We start from the raw sequence: 21290 nt of genomic DNA, 5'->3' as shown, positions 1-21290 counted from the left end.
GCATAAGTTAAGGCCGATGTGGAACTTTTGTCTAAAGTTTTCTGTTTTTTTAGTCAGGAAGAAAATTATTCAAAAACATTTATGCATAAGAATTAAAGGATGAAATTGCTTCTTCAGGCCTTGGGCTCTCCTATGCCTAACTTATTTAATTGTAATTGCAACACAGCTAGGAAGGAAACTGATTATCCTGGAAGGAAAATATCAAAAGTTTGAAAATGCCATGGGAATGGAGTGCAGAATTTCATTTAACACGTTTCAACAAGTGTCTGCTGAGGTGATGTGGCCAGAAGGAAATATCATCTGCTCTGCATCTGAAAAGTCAAGGTCCTTATGTTCATTTTGCACATTTATCCCTTCTTACATCTTTGTGTATACATTTGGTGCTGTGGAGATTAATTAAATTTAAAATCTGTACGAGTCGCCCATTCCCTCAAGATGATAATAATTTGTACCCTTCCACTTTCTCCCCTCCCTTCCAGAAAGAATTAACTCATGCTTTATTGGCACCAATATGTGCACCAGCCATAGTTTTATGGGCACCAACCATCCAGCGAAGGTTAGTGTAGTCATACACACTCCAATTCTTATCCAAACCTCTCACTGCCTCCAGTAAAGATATCAACTGCCATCTATTACAAACCCACTGACTCCCACAATTATCTCGACCACACTTCTTGCCACCCTGCTTCTTGCATGTTTGCCACCCTGCTTCTTGCATGTTTGCCACCCTGCTTCTTGCATGTTTGCCACCCTGCTTCTTGCATGTTTGCCACCCTGCTTCTTGCATGTTTGCCACCCTGCTTCTTGCATGTTTGCCACCCTGCTTCTTGCATGTTTGCCACCCTGCTTCTCTGCTTGTTCCCGTCTTCATAGATGAGGCCCTCAATCATCAGTACCCTGCAGTTCCCCCTCCCCCAAGTCACAACAGAGACAGAATCCCCCTCGTCCCTCAGCCATCACACACAACACATAAACCTCCAAAGTTTCCGCCACCTCCAACGGGATCCCAACACTAGTCACATTTTCCCATATCCACCCCTTTGAATTGAATTGAATTTGAATTGAATTTATTTATTTGTCATTTAGACCTTTCGGTCTGAACGAAATTTCATTTCCCTGCAGTCATACATATAATAAAAAATGACAAAAACACACAATCAACACAAATTTAACATCCACCACAGTGAGTTCACCAAACACCTCCTCACTGTGATGGAAGGCAAAATCCTAAAGTCTCTGTCTCTTCCCTCTTTGTTCTCCCTCTGCGCCGAGGCGATCCAGGCTCCAGATGTTGTGACCCCACCGGGTGATGGCAAGTCCCATGGCTCAACCATGCTCCGCGAACGGGCCGGTTCAAATTCCGCGGGTGGTCGCTACCGCCGCCACAGCTCCGAGGCCGAGTCGGGTCTCCGCCTTCTGCAGAGACCGTTTCCTCCCCAACTTCCTGGTTAACTCATCCCTTCCCACCCAAACTACCCCTCCCCAGGTACCTTCCCCTGCAACCACAGAAAATGCAACACCTGCTCCTATTGTAACGGGTATAGCTTGGACCTAATAGCCGCACAGAATCAGGCAGGTATAATTGGTAATGAACCTTATTACGATACTGTAACACAGAGTAGTAACACGGGAATGGGTACACCGTACTCACACAGAGGCTCAGGACTGAGCGAGGGTTCCGATGAGGGGCAGGCAGGAGACGTAGTCGGGGTAGCGGAAGGTCCGGTAACCAGGAGATCCAACACATGATGCAAACAAATCAGCGAGGGACAGACGAAAGGAGAGTCGAAGCCAGACAGGTAGTCGAGGAGCCGTTGCAGGGTTACACCAAACAGCCCAGGAGAGAGGCTGACAGAAACCAGGAGGTCGGGGACAGAAGGCTGAGGTGCTATCCGGGAAGACGACAGGACGGAATGGTCAGGGGCAGGCAGGTTCGAATCCGTGTAGGCAGTCGGGAAATCACTGGAGTGTCTTGCATGAATGCTGAGAACAATCTGGCACTGTGTGAATGGTGAGGAGAGTCTATATACCGGGTTAATAGTTGATCAGAGGCAACTGAGTGCAACAGGTGAGGAGAGTTAGGCTGGTGAGAGGGGAGTGGCAGGCGAGGAGAAGGAGGGACCGGTGGAAAAGTACTGGGAGGTGAAGTGGATGAGAATGAGGAGAGGGCAGACTTTGACACCTATACCTCCTCCCTCGACTGTCCAGTGCCCCCCCCCCACAATCCTTTCAGGTTAGGCAGAGGTTCACTTGCACCTCCTTCAACCTCATCTACTGTATCAGTTGTTCAAGATGTGGACTCATATACATCAGCGAGACCAAATGTAGGTTGGGCGATTGTTTCGCTGAACACCTTTGCTCAGTCCGCCTCAACCTACTCAGGATCTTACAGTTGCTAAACAGCTCCTTCCCATTCCCACACTGACCTTTCTGTCCGGTCAGAATGAGGCTAAATGCAAATTGAAGGAACAGCGTCACCTATTTCACTTGGGAAGCTTACAGCCCAGTGGTATGAATATTGATTTCTCTAACTTCAAGTAACTCTGGCATTCCCTCTCTCTTTATCCCTCCCCCACCCAAGTCACACCAGCTTCTCATTTTCCCCCAACAAACAGCTAATTCGCCACCTCCAACGTGACCCCACTACTCGCCACATCTTCCCATCTCCCCCCATATCTGCCTTCCGCAAAGACCGCTCCCTCCATAACTCCCTTGTCAATTCTTCCCTTCCCTCTCGGTCCACCCCCTCCCCGGGCACTTTCCCTTGCAACCGCAAGAGATGCAACACTTGTCCCTTTACCTCCCCCCTCGACTCCGTTCAAGGACCCAAGCAATCGTTCCAGGTGCGACAGAGGTTTACCTGCATCTCTTCCAACCTCATCTATTGCGTCCGCTGCTCTAGATGTCAGCAGATCTATATCGGTGAGACCAAGCGGAGGTTGGGCGATCGTTTCGCCAAACACCTCCGCTCGGTCCGCAATAACCAAGCTGACCTCTCGGTGGCTCAGCACTTCAACTCCCCCTCCCACTCCGTCTCCGACCTCTCTGTCCTGGGTCTCCTCCATGGCCACAGCGAGCAGCACCGGAAATTGGAGGAACAGCACCTCATATTCCGTTTGGGGAGTCTGCACCCCGGGGGCATGAACATCGAATTCTCCCAATTTTGTTAGTCCTTGCTGTCTCCTCCCCTTCCTCAGCCCCCCTGCTGTCTCCTCCCATCCCCCAGCCTTCTGGCTACTCCTCCTTTTCCCTTTCTTGTCCCCACCCACCCCCACCCCCGATCAGTCTGAAGAAGGGTTTCGGCCCGAAACGTTGCCTATTTCCTTCGCTCCATAGATGCTGCTGCACCCGCTGAGTTTCTCCAGCTTTTTTGTGTAACCAGCTAATAGTGGCTTCTTTCTTTTATCATTATAACATTTTTGCATATCTTTAATTCATTGTTCTTTATCTCTCTACATCATCGTCTTTATTTCTCGTTTCGCTTTCCCATGATTTTCAGTCTGAAGAAAGGTCTCGACCCAAAACTTCACCCATTCCTTCTCTCCAGAGATGCGGCCTGTCCCGCTGAGTTACTCCAGCTTTTTGTGTCTATCTTCGGTTTAAACCAGCATTTGCAGTTCCTTCCTCTAACTGCACCTCTAACTGCACTTTCCAACAGCAATCAATCCAGATTCTCAAGTGAAAGAAGATGGTCTCTGTTTTATGCTCTTCCTAAAACCCTGCTTAAACTGACGTTGGTTATGACTGCCCAGTGGTCATCATGCCCATTACAAGAAGTTTAGAGCAATCCAATTTCAACTGGCTGAGAATCACAAGTGCATCCATCCCATCAGTATCAACCCCAACAGTTCTACTAAAAATGTCAAGGTTTGCAGAAACTCTCAATGTACTGCACATTGTCGATAACCTTCAATAGTCATAGGTACCAATGACCATAACATAACAACTTTCATCTTTTTTTTCCATTAGGTTGTTTTACCTTAAAGTGTGTCTGAAGAGGATTAAGTGACCCGACTTTCTCTTCATTGTGACCGCAACACTTGAATCAAAAGACTTGCCAATCATTCTGCTTCTCTAGTTCATAGAGTGTGATAGCCTGCTGATTTATCTTTCACTGAGATGAATCAATGGTGAATGAAGTAACTTTCTGAGGTTACAAATGGTCTTCAAACCAATTTCTACCTCTGCTTGTACGTGGGTAAGGACTGTGCAAGATGTAATTGACCATATTCATCACAAAAAGATGCGAAACAAAGATCAAGGCACAGTGTGTTCACTGCCAATTTATAACATTGTCAACACTAAGGACAGACTATAGAAATATAGAAAAATAGGTGCAGGAGTAGGCCATTCAGCCCTTTTTTGCCAGCACCGCCATTCAATATGATCATGGCTGATCACCTAAAATTAGTACCCCATTCCTGCTTTTTTCCCATATCCCTTAATTCCTTTAGCCCTAAGAGCTAAATCTAACGTAGACCCAAAATGATGGAGTAACTTACTCCAGCATATCGTGTCGACCTTTGATTTAAACCAGCATCTGCAGCTCTTTCCTACATGAGCTAAATCTAACTCTCTCTTGAAAACATCCAGTGAATTGGCCTCCACTGCCTGTGGCAGAGAATTCCACAGATTCACAACTCTCTGGGTGAAGAAGTTTTTCCTCATCTCAGTCCTAAATGGCCTATCCCTTATTCTTAAACTGGGACCCCTGGTTCTGGACTCCCCCCAACATCTGGAACATTTTTCCTGCATCTAGCCTGTCCAATCCTTTAAGAATGTTATGTTTCTATAAGGTCCCCTATCATCCTTCTAAATTCCAGTGAATACAATCTATAATGAAAACTAATCTACGTGTGTTTATGAAGCTTATATGTATTCTGTTCCCAGACTGTTCGAAGGCACCTTTGAGGCAATTCATTACTTTTAAAACATAGGAAATATGGTAGCCTTTGTGTAAGTAGGGGCAAGACCATCTGTTCCAAGTGAGGGATAAATATTGGAAATGCAACAGAGCAATCTCTTCTGCTCTTCTTCCAATAGTTCCATGGGATGCTTGGCTTTCCATCTACGAGACATGACTGGGCCTTCAAAAAGCACTCATAGGTGTATGAAACTTACCCAAGATGGATTTACTCGTAAAAAGTCAACTACAGTGCAAATTTGTTGGTGGTGCAATTTCTCCTTATCGAGGTCTCAGTTGGATGCAAATAATTCCTTTATACAATGTAAAAAAGAAGATGGCTGTGCTCCCACTGTCTCAGTCAACGCTACTCCCTCACACAGCTCGAGTGATAAATGGCAACAACACTCTTCTCATCACTCTTGGTGCTATGAGCTGATTGACCACTGTGTTTGTCTGCGAAGAACAGTGCCTACAGAAGTAAATCATCAGCTGTAAAATGCTGCGGGGCCAATATATATCCTGACAATATCAAAGCTGCTAAGTGAACCCAAGTCCATTCTTTACCAAGTGAGTATCTCTAAATATTTAGGTAGCTGTAGCAACTGCAAAGTAAAATTGACAAATGTTCTTTATTTAACTCTGTAATTGGGTATCTTTGACCAAAATTTGATGAACTTTTTTTCTTTGAGGGATTAATGGGACAGATGCAGACCTATTATCAGTGACTGATGCAGGATCAAAACTGTGAGATAACTTGTTCCATTGAGATTCTGTCTGCAACTCCTCCTGATGTGCCTTGCCCCAACACAATGCAGTGCCTGCATGACAACATCACTCAGTCATGCAGTGTGAATTCAAGGTTCAACTTGACAACAAGCAAATGCCCAGAATGTGTCAGAAGTCCAGAATGTGCTTGTTGATTAAAACAAGCTGCATATCGTCTCAATGTGAGATATGCACAGATCTGATCCATTGTGTTCAGTTTTGTTCACCCTGTGATAAGAAAGATGTTGTAAAGCTGAAAAGAGTGCAGAGAAGATTTACAAAGATGTTAGGATTAGAGGGACTGAGCTTTGGTGGGGTTTGAGCAAGCTACAACTAATTCCTTGGTGTGCAGGAGGATGAGGGATGATCTTTTTGACGTGTATAAGATCAGGAGAGGAATAGACAGAATAAAGCATAGAGTCTATGTTCAAGAACATGAACCAGAGGACAAGAGCCTGGGAAAAGATTTAATAGGAACCTGAGGAACAACATTTTACACAAAGGGTGGTATGTATATAGAACAAGCTGCCGGAGGAGGCAATTGAGGCAGGTACCATCACAACATTTAAGGTATACAAAAATGCTGGAGAAACTCAGTGGGTGAAGCAGCATCTATGGAGCAAAGGAATAGGTGATGTTTTGGGTCGATTTTTCCCCAGATTATTGCAGTATCTGCAGTTCTTTCTTAAACATCACAACATTTAAAATACATTTGGATAAGGACATGGATAGGATATGTTTAGAAGAATATGGACGAAAAAAAAAGGTGGGTCCAGTGTAGATGGGGCATGTTGTTCGCCATGGGCATGATGGGCTGAAGGGTCTGTATCCACGTTGTATGACTATCAGTACTGAGATATGTATAGATCAAACAAGATAGTAATTCATCAGAGCGAACTATGTAGCAAATATGTGATAATGATGGCATAATTCATTTATTTATACCGTGAATCAGCTGAGTATGTATGCCTGATAAATTAGCAAATGGGACTAGATTTAGATTAGATGGCCTTCTTGGTTGTCATGGGTGAGTCGGGCCAATGCGTGTGCGGACGTGGCGCCGACGGACGAGAGGCCCAAGCAGAGAAGTCGAAGCCAAAGAACGGAATTGAAACGAGGCCGAAACGCCAATAGACCGAAAGATTAGGAAGACAAAATGCATACTAACCGAAAGGATGGGACGCCTAAATGCAAACTAACCGAAAAGCTGCGTAGCCTAAAGGAAAACTTACTGAATGGCCGCTCTGTCGAAACACCACCTACCGAAAGGCGCCGCCGCCTACAGGCCAACGAACCGACTGCCGCTCAACAGAAAAGTCCAATAACGGACTTGACGTTGCCGGCCGGTGAGAATGCGGTCACACAGTGACCCACCCGGTGAGACTGCTGTCACATAGTGACCCAGCCGGTGAGACTGCTGTCACATAGTGACCCAGCCGGTGAGAATGCTGTCACATAGTGACCCAGCCGGTGGGACTGCTGCCACATAGTGACCCAGCCGGTGGGACTGCTGTCACACAGTGACCCAGCCGGTGGGACTGCTGTCACATAGTGACCCAGCCGGTGAGACTGCTGTCACACAGTGGCCTGACCATTGAGGCTGCTGTCACACAGTGACCCAGCCGGTGGGACAATGTTCATGCCTTCACAGTGATGTGATGGACGCGGGGGTCTGGACCAATCGCTGACAAGTCCCCCCCCCCCCCCCCCCCCCCCCCCACCCAGCAACGTCAAGTCCCTTATTAGATATTTCTGTTGAGCGGCAGTCGGTCCTTTGGGCTGTAGGCGACGCCGCCTGTCGAGTAGGTGGCGTTTCGACAGAGCGGCCATTCAGTAAGTTTGCTTTTAGGCAACATAATTTTTCCGTTAGTTGGCTTTTAGGCATCCCGCCCTTTCGGTTAGTTTGCATTTAGGCATCCCATCCTTTCGCTTAGTAGGCATTTCGTCTTTGGACTCTTTTGGTTCATTGGCGTTTCGGCCTCGTTCCCATTCGGTTCTTTGGCTTCGACTTCTCTGCTTCGGCTTCTTGTCTGTCGGCGCCACGTCCGTGTACCGGGCCAATGTGTCTGTTTCTGTGCTGGATGGCACTATGGATTAGATTATTGTAGACATCTGTGCTTGATGTTCAGCCAGCAGGGACTCAATGGGTTGAGGGGCTTATTTCTCTATGACTGTATGAACATTAAAAATAGAGACAGGAAGAGTCCTCGTCCCTGCTTTGCTATTCAACAACACCATGGCTGACCTAGTTTCTGATATTTTTCGATATTAGCAATGAATAAATAACACATTGATATATTAAATATTAGAATTTGAGAAACAAGGATTAGAAGAAATTGTTAGAATCTCTGTTTCAGCAAAAAATATAGTAGCAAAAGTAAACAGTAATCCTTTGGAAGTTGACAGGGTAATTAATAATGCAGCATTAAAGCAATACTTTGTTATTTTTTTCCACATTGGAAGATGGGAAAGGTCAAAACAACAGTAAATGAGGAGACAGTGAGTAACTTTCAGCCACCATTTTAATTAGAGATCAGGATTCCTAGGTTGCAGAAAAGAAGAGGAAAACAGCAAATATGACACACCAACATAAGAAGGAAGGTTAGTGGAATGAAAAAAACTATATCCCAATGCATGTGGTTGGGAAATTGCTGGAGTTCATTGTGAAGAAAGAAGTATCAGGATACTTTGAAAAATTGTAATACAATTTCATACTGAGTCACCATAATTTTATGGCCGGGAATAGTGTCATAATGCTAATCAATTTGCTGATCTGCTATACTGCCAACTCCTTATTTGTGATCAACATCAAAGGTCATGAGCCAACATTTGAGGAATCAAGAAAATATCTGCAGCACACAGGTTAAAATCATTAAGTGTGTAACCGATATCAAAATAACATATACTGTGCTGAAGTGAGTGGGACATTGAAGTAAACTGGCCAAATGCCTTCGGATGCCATTCGATACAAACATAAACATTAGTACAATCTTTTGCAAGGAAACTCACTTTTGTGCGCTTGTTCAATTTCTAAGCTTTTGTTCCTCAGAACTATGTCCTACAGAGTCATATAACATGAAACACAGGGCCTACACCCCAACTTGCCCATACCAACCGGGATGCTCCATCTACGCTCCATATAACCATATAACCAATTACAGCACGGAAACAGGCCATCTCGGCCCTACAAGTCCGTGCCGAACAACTTTTCTTCCCTTAGTCCCACCTGTCTGCACTCATACCATAACCCTCCATTCCCTTCTCATCCATATGCCTATCCAATTTATTTTTAAATTATACCAATGAACCCGCCGACACCACTTCTACTGGAAGCTCATTCCACACCGCTACCACTCTCTGAGTAAAGAAGTTCCCCCTCATGTTACCCCTAAACTTCTGTCCCTTAATTCTGAAGTCATGTCCTCTTGTTTGAATCTTCAGATTCAGATTCAATTTTAATTGTCATTGTCAGTGTACAGTACAGAGACAACGAAATGCATTAAGGTAGTGCCCAACGTGGGCGTCAGAATCTTCCGGAATCTTCCCTATTCTCAAAGGGAAAAGCTTGTCCACATCAACTCTGTCTGTCCCTCTCATCATTTTAAAGACCTCTATCAAGTCCCCCCTTAACCTTCTGCGCTCCAGAGAATAAAGACCTAACGCTCATCCCATCTGCCCACGTTGGCCTGTATCCCTCTAAACCTCTCCTATCCATATACTATACCTGTCCATGTACCTGTCCAAACTATTCATTTACCTGTCCAAATATCTTTTAAATATTGTTTTAGTGCCTGCCTCAAGTACTTTTGGCAGATCATTCCATATACCCACCACCCTCATCAAAAATAATTAAAAGCTCCATTAAATTTTTGCCACTTTTTTTTTCCTTGTCATATCCCTTAAATATGATTTCTGAATCAATTTTTGCCATCTCTTTTCATAATTGTGTTTGCTTTTAATGTCCCTCGTTTCAGAAGTGTTTTACATGTTCTATCTTAAGAGCACTCTTTCCTAAGGGATCCTTTGTCATGAGATCATTATCCTTATTGGGTCTACAATGTACTATTCTAGCAAACGATCTAAAATTAACCCCTCATCATGAATACCCTTGAGAATTTGATTTACCCAATCTACATGAAGATTAGGATCACCCATTATTATTACAGTACCATTATTAGAAACTCGCTCTATTTCTGGAAAAGTGTTCTTTCCAGCAATAAAACCACTGTTAGGAAACCCATAGACTATTCCATTGCTGACTTTGTTTCCTTGTTACATCTCATCTCCACCCAGAGTTTTGCTTCCTGATTTTCTGAGACAGTTTCCAGCAAAGATCATAGAGCGGAGCAAGATACTCCACTCGGCAAAAAAGCCGTAGTACGTCATGGGTAATTTTTCGCGCCATTTTAATGGGCTCGCGATTACCGTCATGGCGTCCACATCCACATCTCCAGCTCACTGACTGAATGATACAGATGTCCTGACTGAAAATCACACCCTTCCGATCAATTATTTTAGGATAAGCCTTTCTCGAGAACATACGTTGTGGCTAAAGTGATCAGGGGTATTGAGAGAAGGCAGGTACAGGATACTGAGTTGGATGGTCAGCCATGATCATATTGAATGGCGGTGCGGGCTCGAAGAGCCGAATGGCCTACTCCTGCACCTATTTTCTATGTTTCTATGTTTCTATGCTACTTTTTGCTTTGCCCATTTTCAAAATATAGTATTTTGAATTTTCTGTTTGATTAAGTACAAGGAGACTGCAAAGCTCGTAATATCTATTTTTTTTACGCACTGTAACTTTCAACATTTCTATTTTTGGGTATGTATGTGGCAATTATGGAACATGGCATTTTCTCGCACATTATATTCGTAACAACATATTTAAATCCGTGAAATTTTCACTCTTTCCCACCCCCTTAAAAAATGTCTGAAGAAGGGACCCGACACTAAACGTCACCTAGTCATTCCCTCCATAGATAGACGCAAAATGCTGGAGTAACTCAGCGGATCAGGCAGCATTTCTGAAGAGAAGGATTAGGTGACATTTTTGGTCGAGACCCTTCTTCGGACCCTCCATAGATCCAGCCTGACCTGCTGAGTTCTCCAGCACTTTATGTTTTGCTCCTAAGATAAATTGGTGGTCCGCTGAAGAAACAACACGATAGGCCACTCTGGAAGTGCAAGTTTTGCTGTATACTTCACTCTGAATGGTCTGAATGGTGGCCAATTAGGAAAAGGGGAGATGCAACGAGACCTGGGTGTCATGGTACACCAGTCTTTGAAAGTAGGCATGCAAGTGCAGCAGGCAGTGAAGAAAGCGAATGGTATGTTAGCATTCATAGCAAAAGGATTTGAGTATAGGAGCAGGGAGGTTCTACTGCAGTTGTACAGGGTCTTAGTGAGACCACACCTGAAGTATTGCATACAATTTTGGTCTCCTAATCTGAAAAGACATTCTTGCCATAGAGGGAGTACAGAGAAAGTTCACCAGACTGATTCCAGGGATGGCAGGACTTTCATATGAAGAAAGACTGGATAGACTTGGCTTGTACTCGCTAGAATTTAGAAGATTGAGGGGGGATAAAAACACAGAAAATAGGTGCAGGAGTAGGCCATTCGGCCCTTCGAGCCTGCACCGCCATTCAATATGATCATGGCTGATCATTCAACTCAGTATCCTGTACCTGCCTTCTCGCCATACCCCCTGATCCCTTTAGCCACAAGGGCCACATCTAACTCCCTCTTAAATATAGCCAATGAACTGGCTATATTTAAGATCTTATAGAAACTTACAAAATTCTTAAGGGGTTGGACAGGCTAGATGCAGGAAGATTATTCCTGATGTTGGGGAAGTCCAGAACAAGGTGCCACAGTTTAAGGATAAGAGGGAAGTATTTTAGGACCGAGATGAGAAAATCATTTTTCACACATAGAGTGGTGAATCTGTGGAATTCTCTATCACAGAAGGTAGTTGAGGCCAGTTCATTGGCTAGATTTAAGGCTAATTTCTCCTTATGATTCAGGAAGAAACATGTGCAGTCTGCATCAACTACTACAATAGGTTGCTAATATTAATTAGATGCTAGTGGCAAATGTAAATGGTAATGTATATGTAGTACTGTATATAGGAATGGAAATAGAATTCATATGCTCTACATAGTTTCATATAAATAAAAGTATCCTCCAATACTGTGCAAAAACTGAAGGAAACTGCATAAATTCATAGCAAGGATAGACACAAAAATCTGAAGTAACTCAGCGGTTCAGACAGCACCTCTGGAGAAAATGATGTGGTGACGTTTCAGGTCGTGATCTTCTCTCCAGAGATTCAATCTGTCCCGCTGAGTTATTCCGGATTTTGTGTGTCTATATTCAGTTTAAACCAGCATCTGCATTTCCTTCCTACACAGATTCATAGCAACTTGCTTCAGCAACTTTTTCAGCACTTTAAAGTTTGGCATATAGTTTGGGTGGCACAGTGGTGAAACGGTCGAGTTGCTGTCTTAGAAACATAGAAACATAGAAACATAGAAACATAGAAAATAGGTGCAGGAGTAGGCCATTCAGCCCTTCGAGCCTGCACCCCCATTCAATATGATCATGGCTGATCATCCAACTCAGTATCCTGTACTGCCTTCTCTCCATACCCCCTGATCCCTTTAGCCACAAGGGCCACATCTCTTAAATATAACCAATGAACTGGCCTCAACTACCTTCTGTGGCAGAGAATTCCACAGATTCACCACCCTGTGTAAAAAATGATTTTCTCATCTCGGTCCTAAAAGACCCCCCTCTTATCCTTAAACTGTGACCCCTAGTTCTGAACTTCCCCAATATCGGGAATAATCTTCCTGCATCTAGCCTGTCCAACCCCTTAAGAATTTTGTAAGTTTCTATAAGATCCCCCCTCAATCTTCTGAATTCCAGCGTGTACAAGCCGAGTATATCCAGTCTTTCTTCATATGAAAGTCCTGCCATCCCAGGAATCAGTCTGGTGAACCTTCTCTGTACTCCCTCTATGGCAAGCATGTCTTTCCTCAGATTAGGAGATTTACAGCACCAGAGACCTAGGTTCGATCCTGACTGGGTTTGCTGTTGCTGGAGTAACTCAGTGGGACAGGCAGCGACTCTGGAGAGAAGGAATGGGTAACGTTTCGGGCAGAGACCCTTCTTCAGACTGAACTGAACTCTCATCAGTGAGAGTACTTGTGATTGTCTGAAGAAGGTTGTCGACCCGAAACATCACTCATTCCCTCTCTCCAGAGATGCTGCCTGTCCTGTGAATTACTCCAGCATTTTCTGTCGATTGTCAATTTCAGAGTTAAATTAAAAAACACAGTGCTGGAGGAACTCAGCGGTCTAGGCGGCATCTGTGGAGGGAATGGAGTAGGAGTTGTTTCGGGCCAGGGTTGTTCTTCAATAGGAAGGAACTGCAGATGCAGTTGTCTTTACAAAACGGCAAACGATTCCGGGAATGACGAGGTGAGAGGGAGAGAGAGAGCGGGAGAGAGGGAGAGGGAGAGAGAGGGAGAGAGAGGGAGGAGAGAGAGAGAGGAGAGAGGGGGAGAGGGGGAGAGGGAGAGGAGGAGAGGGGGAGGGAGAGGGGGGAGAGGGGGAGAGGGGGGAGAGGGGGAGAGGGGACGAGAAACGAGAAAGAACAAGATATGGAGAGATTCCAGTCTCTTAACCCCAAACACCGTGGCAGATCAATGCTTACAAAGATAATCATGCTGATCTTGAAATTTAATCTGCTATAATTTTTAGAGGTACTGTATGACTTTTTATATTATTGCATTTTTTAAGCAGCAAGATCTTAAGGTAATTTCACCGGGTTATTACTTTTCCATTGGCGAGTGGTATGTTAATGAAACAGGAAGTCAGGTTGAGCATTCCATGATGGCGACCGTTATGCTCTGTTAAGTACTACACCTCAGTGCATTTGGATTACGCAGGAGTGGAGTATCTTACTCCGCTCTGTGCTCTTTGGTTTCCAGCTTTGGTCACTTTGTCTCCATAATGACACAAAGTTGAGTGGCAGTGTGAACAGTGAGGAGGATGCCGTGAGGTTGCAGGGTGACTTGGACAGGTTGGATGAGTGGTCAGATGCATGGCAGATGCAGTTTAATGTGGATAAATGTGAGGTTATCCACTTTGGTGGCAAAAACAGGAAGGCAGATTATTAGCTGAATGGTGTCAAGTTGGGAAAAGGGGAAGTACAATGGGATTGGGGGGTCCTTGTTCATCAGTTGCTGAAAGTAAGCATGCAGGTACAGCAGGCAGTGAAGAAAGTGAATGGCATGTTGGCCTACATAACAAGAATAGTTCAGTATAGGAGCAAAGTGGTCCTTCTGCAGTTGTACATGACCATAGTGAGACCATACCTAGAGTATTGTGTGCAGTTTTGATCTCCACACTTGAGGAAGGACATTCATGCTATTGAGGGAGTGCAGCGTAGGTTCACCAGGTTAATTCTCGGGATGGCGGGACTGTTATATGTTGATAGAATCGAGCGGCTGGGCTTGTATACTCTGGAATTTAGAAGGATGAGAGGATCTTATTGAAACATATAAGATTATTAACGGTTTGGACACACGCTAGACGCAGGAAACATGTTCCCGATGTTGGGGGAGATCTAGGGGACACAGATTAAGAATAAGGGGTAAGCCATTTAGAACGGAGATTAGGAAAAACATTTTCACACAGAAGGTTGTGAATCTGTGGAATTCTCTGCCTCAGAAGGCAGTGGAGGCCAATTCACTGTATGATTTCAGGAGACAGTTGGATAGAGTTCTTAAAGATAGCGGAGTCAGGGGATATGGGGAAAAGGCATGAACGGGGTACTGATTTTGGATGATCAGCCATGAACACAGCGAATGGCGGTGCTGGCTCGAAGGGCCAAATGGCCTACTCCCGCACCTATTATCTATTGTCTATAATCCATTCATCTCTATGTGCCATCAATTCATACATCTGCCTGTGAAGTCCTCATGCAATCAAAGAAAGAACTTTTAATTTTTATTCTTAACATTCTATTTTAACCTTTCCTGTCGTTGCATTTGTCCGTACAGGTTGCATTCTGCTTCTCATTAATCAGATCATTAACCATGTGCAACCAATTCCCTCTCTAACTTTCTAAATTTCTTCTCACCTGAGCCTTCAACGTCGTGATTTATTTATAGCCCTATCCACAGCCTTAATTATTTTATTTGCTAGTTCACCAGTTCCATTGTGATTGTCTGCTCTCTCTTTCCGCAGTAAAGTTGCCAGGGACCCATGAAATGGAAAGTAGTGCTTCCATTCCATTCCACGAGCCACAAATTCTATGTTTCTGATTTTTGGACCCACTATTATGTTGCACTTGGTTCATGAGAACATAATGAAGAGGAGGAGCAAGCCAGAGGTCCCACAGTCCTGCTCTGCTATAGTTTAGTTTAGAAATACTGCGCGGAAACAGGCCCTTCGTCCTACCGACTACGCACCGACAAGCGACCCCTGCACATAAACACTATCCTACACACTTGGACAATTTACATTTACACCAAGCCAGTTAACCTACAAACCTGCACGTCTTTGGAGTGTGGGTAGAAACCGAATATCTCGGAGAAAACCCACGCAGGTCACGGGGAGAACGTGCAAACAACTGTAGTCAGGATCAAACCCGGGTCTCTGGCGCTGTAAGGGAGCAAGTCTACCGCTGCGCCACCATGACGCCCAGTTGAATAAGATCACGGTGAATAAGATCACAGAGAATAAGATCACGGCATAAGAATAAATTGAATAAGATCGCGGCTGATACTGTCTTAGCCTTCATACCACCTGTGTGCTCTCTCCCCTGGAATTAATTGTCATTCAAATGTCTGCCAGCACACTGAGGTAAGAGTTTCAAAGATTCAGGACCTTCTTGGGGAAAATATTCCTCTTTATCTCCCTCTGAAATGGACAGCCCATTATTATTAAACTATGCCCCTTACTTTTCGGCAACCCTCATGGGGAACAATATTCTCCGCACCAATCCCAAACATCCTCCACACAACAATCGTATTGAATCCCCTCAACATCTTCTTCATGTCAGTAAGATCACTTCTCATCCTTCTGAACTCCAACGAATAAAGATCTGATCTGCTCAATCTGCCTTCATACATCAACTCTACTTCCCAGGAATCAATCTAGTGAACTTTCTCTGTATTGCCTTCATCATAACCACATCTTCCCTTAAATACGGGGAACAAATGCAGCCTCTCCAGACTCTGCAAAGCTAAACAAAACTTTTACCTTTCATACATTTCCTTAAAGTCCAATATTCCATTAGATTTCATAGTTCCTTCCTGTACCCGCATGCTGACATTTTGTACTTCATGCACCACCCTCCCCCACCCCACCCCGATTATTTAAACCGCATCATTTTGCTGTCTCGTTTAGTTTCAATAATGATTTGTTTTCACCAAAGTGGAAAATTCACATATGCCCACATTATACTGCATCTGCCAACTTCAGGCCCACTTAATTAGTCTGTTTATACAATGTAATAATTATTGCCTTTGAGGTTCTGCTTGTCGATTTATCAGTGTTGCTATCAATCGTACAGCAATTAATGTTGCAGCCACAGCTCCAATGAGTGGGGTTTTTTTTTCATAACCTCAGATGTGTGTGTGCAGTTTGTATGCTGCATCTACTGACCAAAGATCCTACAGGATCTTGGCTACCGACCGCACACACACACACCCACACACACCCGCACACACCCACACACACCACACCCACACACACACACACCACACACACCCACACACACCCACACACACCACACCCACACACACCACACACACACACACACACACACACACACACACACACACACACACACACACACACACACACACACACACACACACACACACACACACACACACACACACACACACACACACACACAGAGCGAAGGTGGGGGCCAGGAACAGTGAAGGAGCGCTGTCTGCACAATGAAGAGGAACGTAAACGGCTGCCACAGAGAACGGTAAGTCTTTTAGAGAGCACGGGAGGGAGGGAGAGAAGGGGAAATAAGGGGAGAGAAGGACGGAATGCAACATCTACAAGTTTGCGGATGACACGAAGCTGGGGGGCAGTGTTAGCATTGTGGAGGATGCTAGGAGGCTGCAAGGTGACTTGGATAGGCTGGGTGAGTGGGCAAATGCATGGCAGATGCAGTATAATGTGGATAAATGTGAGGTTATCCACTTTGGTGGCAAAAACAGGAAAGTAGACTATTATCTGAATGGTGGCCGATTAGGAAACGGGGAGATGCAACGAGACCTGGGTGTCATGGTACACCAGTCATTAAAAGTAGGCATGCAGGTGCAGCAGGCAGTGAAGAAGGCAAAAGGTATGTTAGCATTGAGGTTCTACTGCAGTTGTACAGGGTCTTGGTGAGACCACACCTGGAGTATTGCGTACAGTTTTGGTCTCCTATTCTGAGGAAAGACATTCTTGCTATAGAGGGAGTACAGAGAAGATTGATTCCTGGGATGTCAGGACTTTAATATGAAGAAAGACTGGATAGACTCGGTTTGTACTCGCTAGAATTTAGAAGATTGAGGGAGGATCTATAGAAACTTACAAACTTCTTAAGGGGTTGGACAGGCTAGATGCAGGAAGATTGTTTCTGATGTTGGGGAAGTCCAGAACAAGGGGTCACAGTTTAAGGATAAAGGGGAAATCTTTTAGGACCGAGATGAGGAAAACATTTTTCACACAGTGGTGAATCTCTGGAATTCTCTGCCACAGAAGGTAGTTGAGGCCAGTTCATTGGCTATATTTAAGAGGGAGTTAGATGTGGCCCTTGTGGCTAAAGGGATCAGGGGGTATGGAGAGAGAGCAGGTACGGGATACTGAGTTGGATGATCAGCCATGATCATATCGAATGGGGGTGCAGGCTCAAAGGGCCGAATGGCCTACTCTTGCACCTATTTTCTATGTTTCTATGTTTCTATGACAGAGAAGGGGAGAGAGAAGGGGAAGAGAAGGGGGAGAGAAGGGTGAGAGAAGGGGGAGAGAAGGGGGGTGGGGGGAGAAGGAGTGGAGACAGTTTTAAGAAGTTTAATAAACTTAGCGGGCATTTTACCTTACGGCGGATCTTCTAGGTCCTGAAAACCAAAGATCCAATCAAAATGGCCAGTCAGAGAAGGAGATTGCCTTCGACTGCCTGTAAGTAAATAGCGACCCCACTCCACTGGCATCGACCAAACGGCAACCTATTTTTAGTTGAGGCCGGTTTTGATTTTGTTGAAATATTCGCATGAACACAGAACAAGCCTCGACTACTTGGAAACCACTTTCGACCATTAGGGAGAGTGACCAAAGCCTCCGGAAACCTTGGGTGGGGCGCAAGGTCACCAGAGGTTTCCGTTCAGGTTTCCTACGGGGGACAGGGGCATTTACTCTATGACTCTCTAACATGCAACACTTACTCGCTGTGGACTTGGGCATGAAGTATTGGGATCAATCGATGGGGCGGAGAACTGCCGTTGGCTTTAGAATAGCAGCTTTGTAAACATTAGTATGTTTGGAAGAGAAAGAGTGAAGATCATGACACAGATGCTAATTTCAGGCAATTGAGCTGTTGGACTGTATAATAAATTGGAACAGAACAGTTAATGAATTATAGGTGCAGTTAAATAATGGTTCTGTAACTGAATTAGTGGCTGGAGTTAATGATCTGCAAATATGCTCTCGCCTGGCAAATGCTTGAAAGCAAGTACCACCAGACTCAGGAACAGCTTCTTCCAGTCAGTTATCAGACTTCTGAATGATCCTTCCATAAGCCAGATTACCGATCGATTCACCTCTACTGCATTGTCGACATTAGACGTTTGTCTATGGAACTGATGCGCTACAATGTTGAGAACTATATTCGGCACTCTGCATATTCCCCTTTGCTCTATCAATTGCATTAGAGTTTCATTTAATTGTATTTGTGTATAGTATATCTGATCTGTTTGGACAGCATGCAAAACAAAGCTTTTCAGCAGATACACATGACAATAATAAGCCTATGAGTTAAAATGCCAACATAGTGGCTGGGGAAGTTAAATGCAATTAATAAGTAAATCTGGAATACAAATCTGGTAACATTAATAGTTGCCATGAAACTAAAATATTGTTCACAAAAGCCAATGTGCTTCCTCATACTTTTTAAGGAATGAAATTTGCTTCCCCTATGCAGTCTGGCTCCGCAAGTAACTCTGGATGTAATATGACATGAGTTTTAACTGCTTTCTGAAAAGTCTAATAAACCATTCAAGTGTTTCAAATTTTGGGAACACTTTACAACAGGAACTGCACCACCTCAAGGTGCACAGTAGCACGGCTGGTAGAGCCATTGCCTCATGATGCCAGACTCCCATGTCTGACCTTGGGTGCTCTTTGTGTCACATCTGTGAATTCTCAATGTGAATGTGTGGGGTTGCTTTGGATGCTCCAGTTGCCTCCCACATTCTAAAGATGTGAGAATTGGTTGGTTATTTGGCTATTGCAAATTGTCCCTACTATGCAAGTGGGTGGTAGAATCTGGGGGAGTTGATGAGGATGTGGGGAAACTGTGGGATTAGTATAAATGGGTAGGCGATGGTTAGAGCAGACTCGATGGGCCAAACGGCCTATTCCCATCATGTATCACACTATCACTGTTTGACTCAAAAAAGGCAGCTGACCACCACCATCTCCTCCAACAGTTATCACCTACTTCTATTCTCAAGGGCAAATAAGGTCCAATAACTGATGTGTATTTTAAACATATATACATATACAACCCTCTTGCTAAGCACATGAAAGTTAAGTCAAGTCAAGTTTATTTGTCACATACACATACGAGATGTGCAGTGAAATGAAAGTGGCAATGCTCGCGGACTTTTGTGCAAAAGACAAACAACAAAACAACCAACAAATTATAAACACAATCATAACACACATATTCTCAACTTGCCCAAGCCAACTAACTTGCCCCATCTACACTAGTCCTGCCTGCCTTCTTTTGCCCCATATCCTTCTAAGACTTTCCTATCCATGTACCTGCCCAAATGTTTCTCAAACGTTGTGATAGTACCTTCCACAATTACCTCTTCTGGCAGCCTGTTCCATATACCAACCACCTTTTGTGTGAAAGAATTGCGTCTCAGGTTCCTACACACCTCCATAAGATCATCCCTCAACCCCCTGCGCTCCAAAGAATAAAGTCCTCGCCTGCTCAACATGTCCCTGTTGTTCAGCACACCTTAACTTTTGCACACATGAACTGAATTTTGCATTGCATACTTGTATTTTCATTCTCATACCTCTTCCCATGGTTTACCTTAAATATCCGCTGCATTATTAAAAAATAAACAGCCCATTGTAAAAAAAAAATTCCTGATGATTTCAGAAATTTAAAGATGAATCCAAGAAGCAGGTGTTTGCTTTGTGAAAGATACACAGCCTTCTCGGCTCCGGTAACATGTACCTTGCCACTGTAGACATTATTCTTGGTATCTCAGCATTCTCCTATGAAGATAATGATTTTTGTGCTGACCCTATGTGATGATCAGGCCTATACAATAAAAGGCTTTAGCCCACAGACTGCCAACTCAGGGGTTTGAGAATGATGCGCTCTTGAACAGAGCATGAAGATAGATGAAAAAAACATGCACACCAACAACAATGCCCGTCCAATTTTCTTTACATTAAATCAAAAAAAAGGAAAATAATGTGTAATGTATCACTTCTCTTCAGTCCCTGCATCACATCTTCCGTATGTAGCACCCAGCCTGGCAAATTGGAAATTGACCCCACTCTGTTACAGCTCAATGCTAAGGAACACCTGTCCTTACTCTGGCATTCTGGGCTACACTTCAACAAATGGCTGGATCGCAAATGAGTAAAAATAGCTTCCCTCCATTTTGATTTCAAATGTAAATTGATGTAATATTACTGCTCAGTCTTTTAACACATTGGTTTGAGATTTGTAATTACGGTATCACCGATGCATTTTAATGCTATGTACCATTAATTCTCCCTCCATTATCACTGAGATTGAACCTGTAATCAAAATGCTTCATTTTAGCACGAGTTCAAAATACAAATTGCACTCAACAGTCAACTTTTGTGCTCTTCAAGTAAATGTGCGGATAAGCTTTCAGCTGCCACCAGTAAATGTTACACAAATCACGATGGCTTAATGGTTATACAATCATGCTCGCCATTTGCTCGTCCATATAAATACAATTATGAAAACGTAATCGAACAAGCGTTCAGTGTTTGGAATGTTTTTATATATTTTGAACTGCTCCATGACTGGATTGCTTAATGGATGAAGTATCAAATTAGACTTACTCATCACAGTGAACTCTGCTGAGGCACTGAACGTCTTGTTCTCATAGTTGGCAACACACGTGTAAAACCCAGAGTCTTGTTCCACCACACTTTTGATGAGTAAGTTACTTCCAGCCATTAACGAGTATTTCTTGGACCTGAAAAATGACAATTATCTACTAAATAGAACTCAAAGACAAATCTTCCATATGATTCGCATACTTTCTTTTTTAAACAGAAGCCACTTTGTTATCAGATTGGTCCAAACCAGTTA

General features: G+C 44.0%; 1 protein-coding gene across 1 annotated transcript in view; it reads right to left on the bottom strand.

The window, feature by feature from the left end:
- The window catches only part of dcc (DCC netrin 1 receptor), a 1174821-nt gene that overhangs the window by 567649 nt on the left and 585882 nt on the right, over positions 1-21290 (bottom strand). Inside the window, 1 exon segment of the mRNA XM_055661435.1 lies at positions 21038-21174. Within this exon segment, the coding sequence (XP_055517410.1) occupies positions 21038-21174 (137 nt within the window).

The sequence above is a fragment of the Leucoraja erinacea genome, chromosome 1 (genome assembly GCF_028641065.1).
Source record: "Leucoraja erinacea ecotype New England chromosome 1, Leri_hhj_1, whole genome shotgun sequence".
NCBI classification, from domain to species: domain Eukaryota; kingdom Metazoa; phylum Chordata; class Chondrichthyes; order Rajiformes; family Rajidae; genus Leucoraja; species Leucoraja erinaceus.
This window is presented reverse-complemented; position numbering and strand designations above follow the sequence as displayed.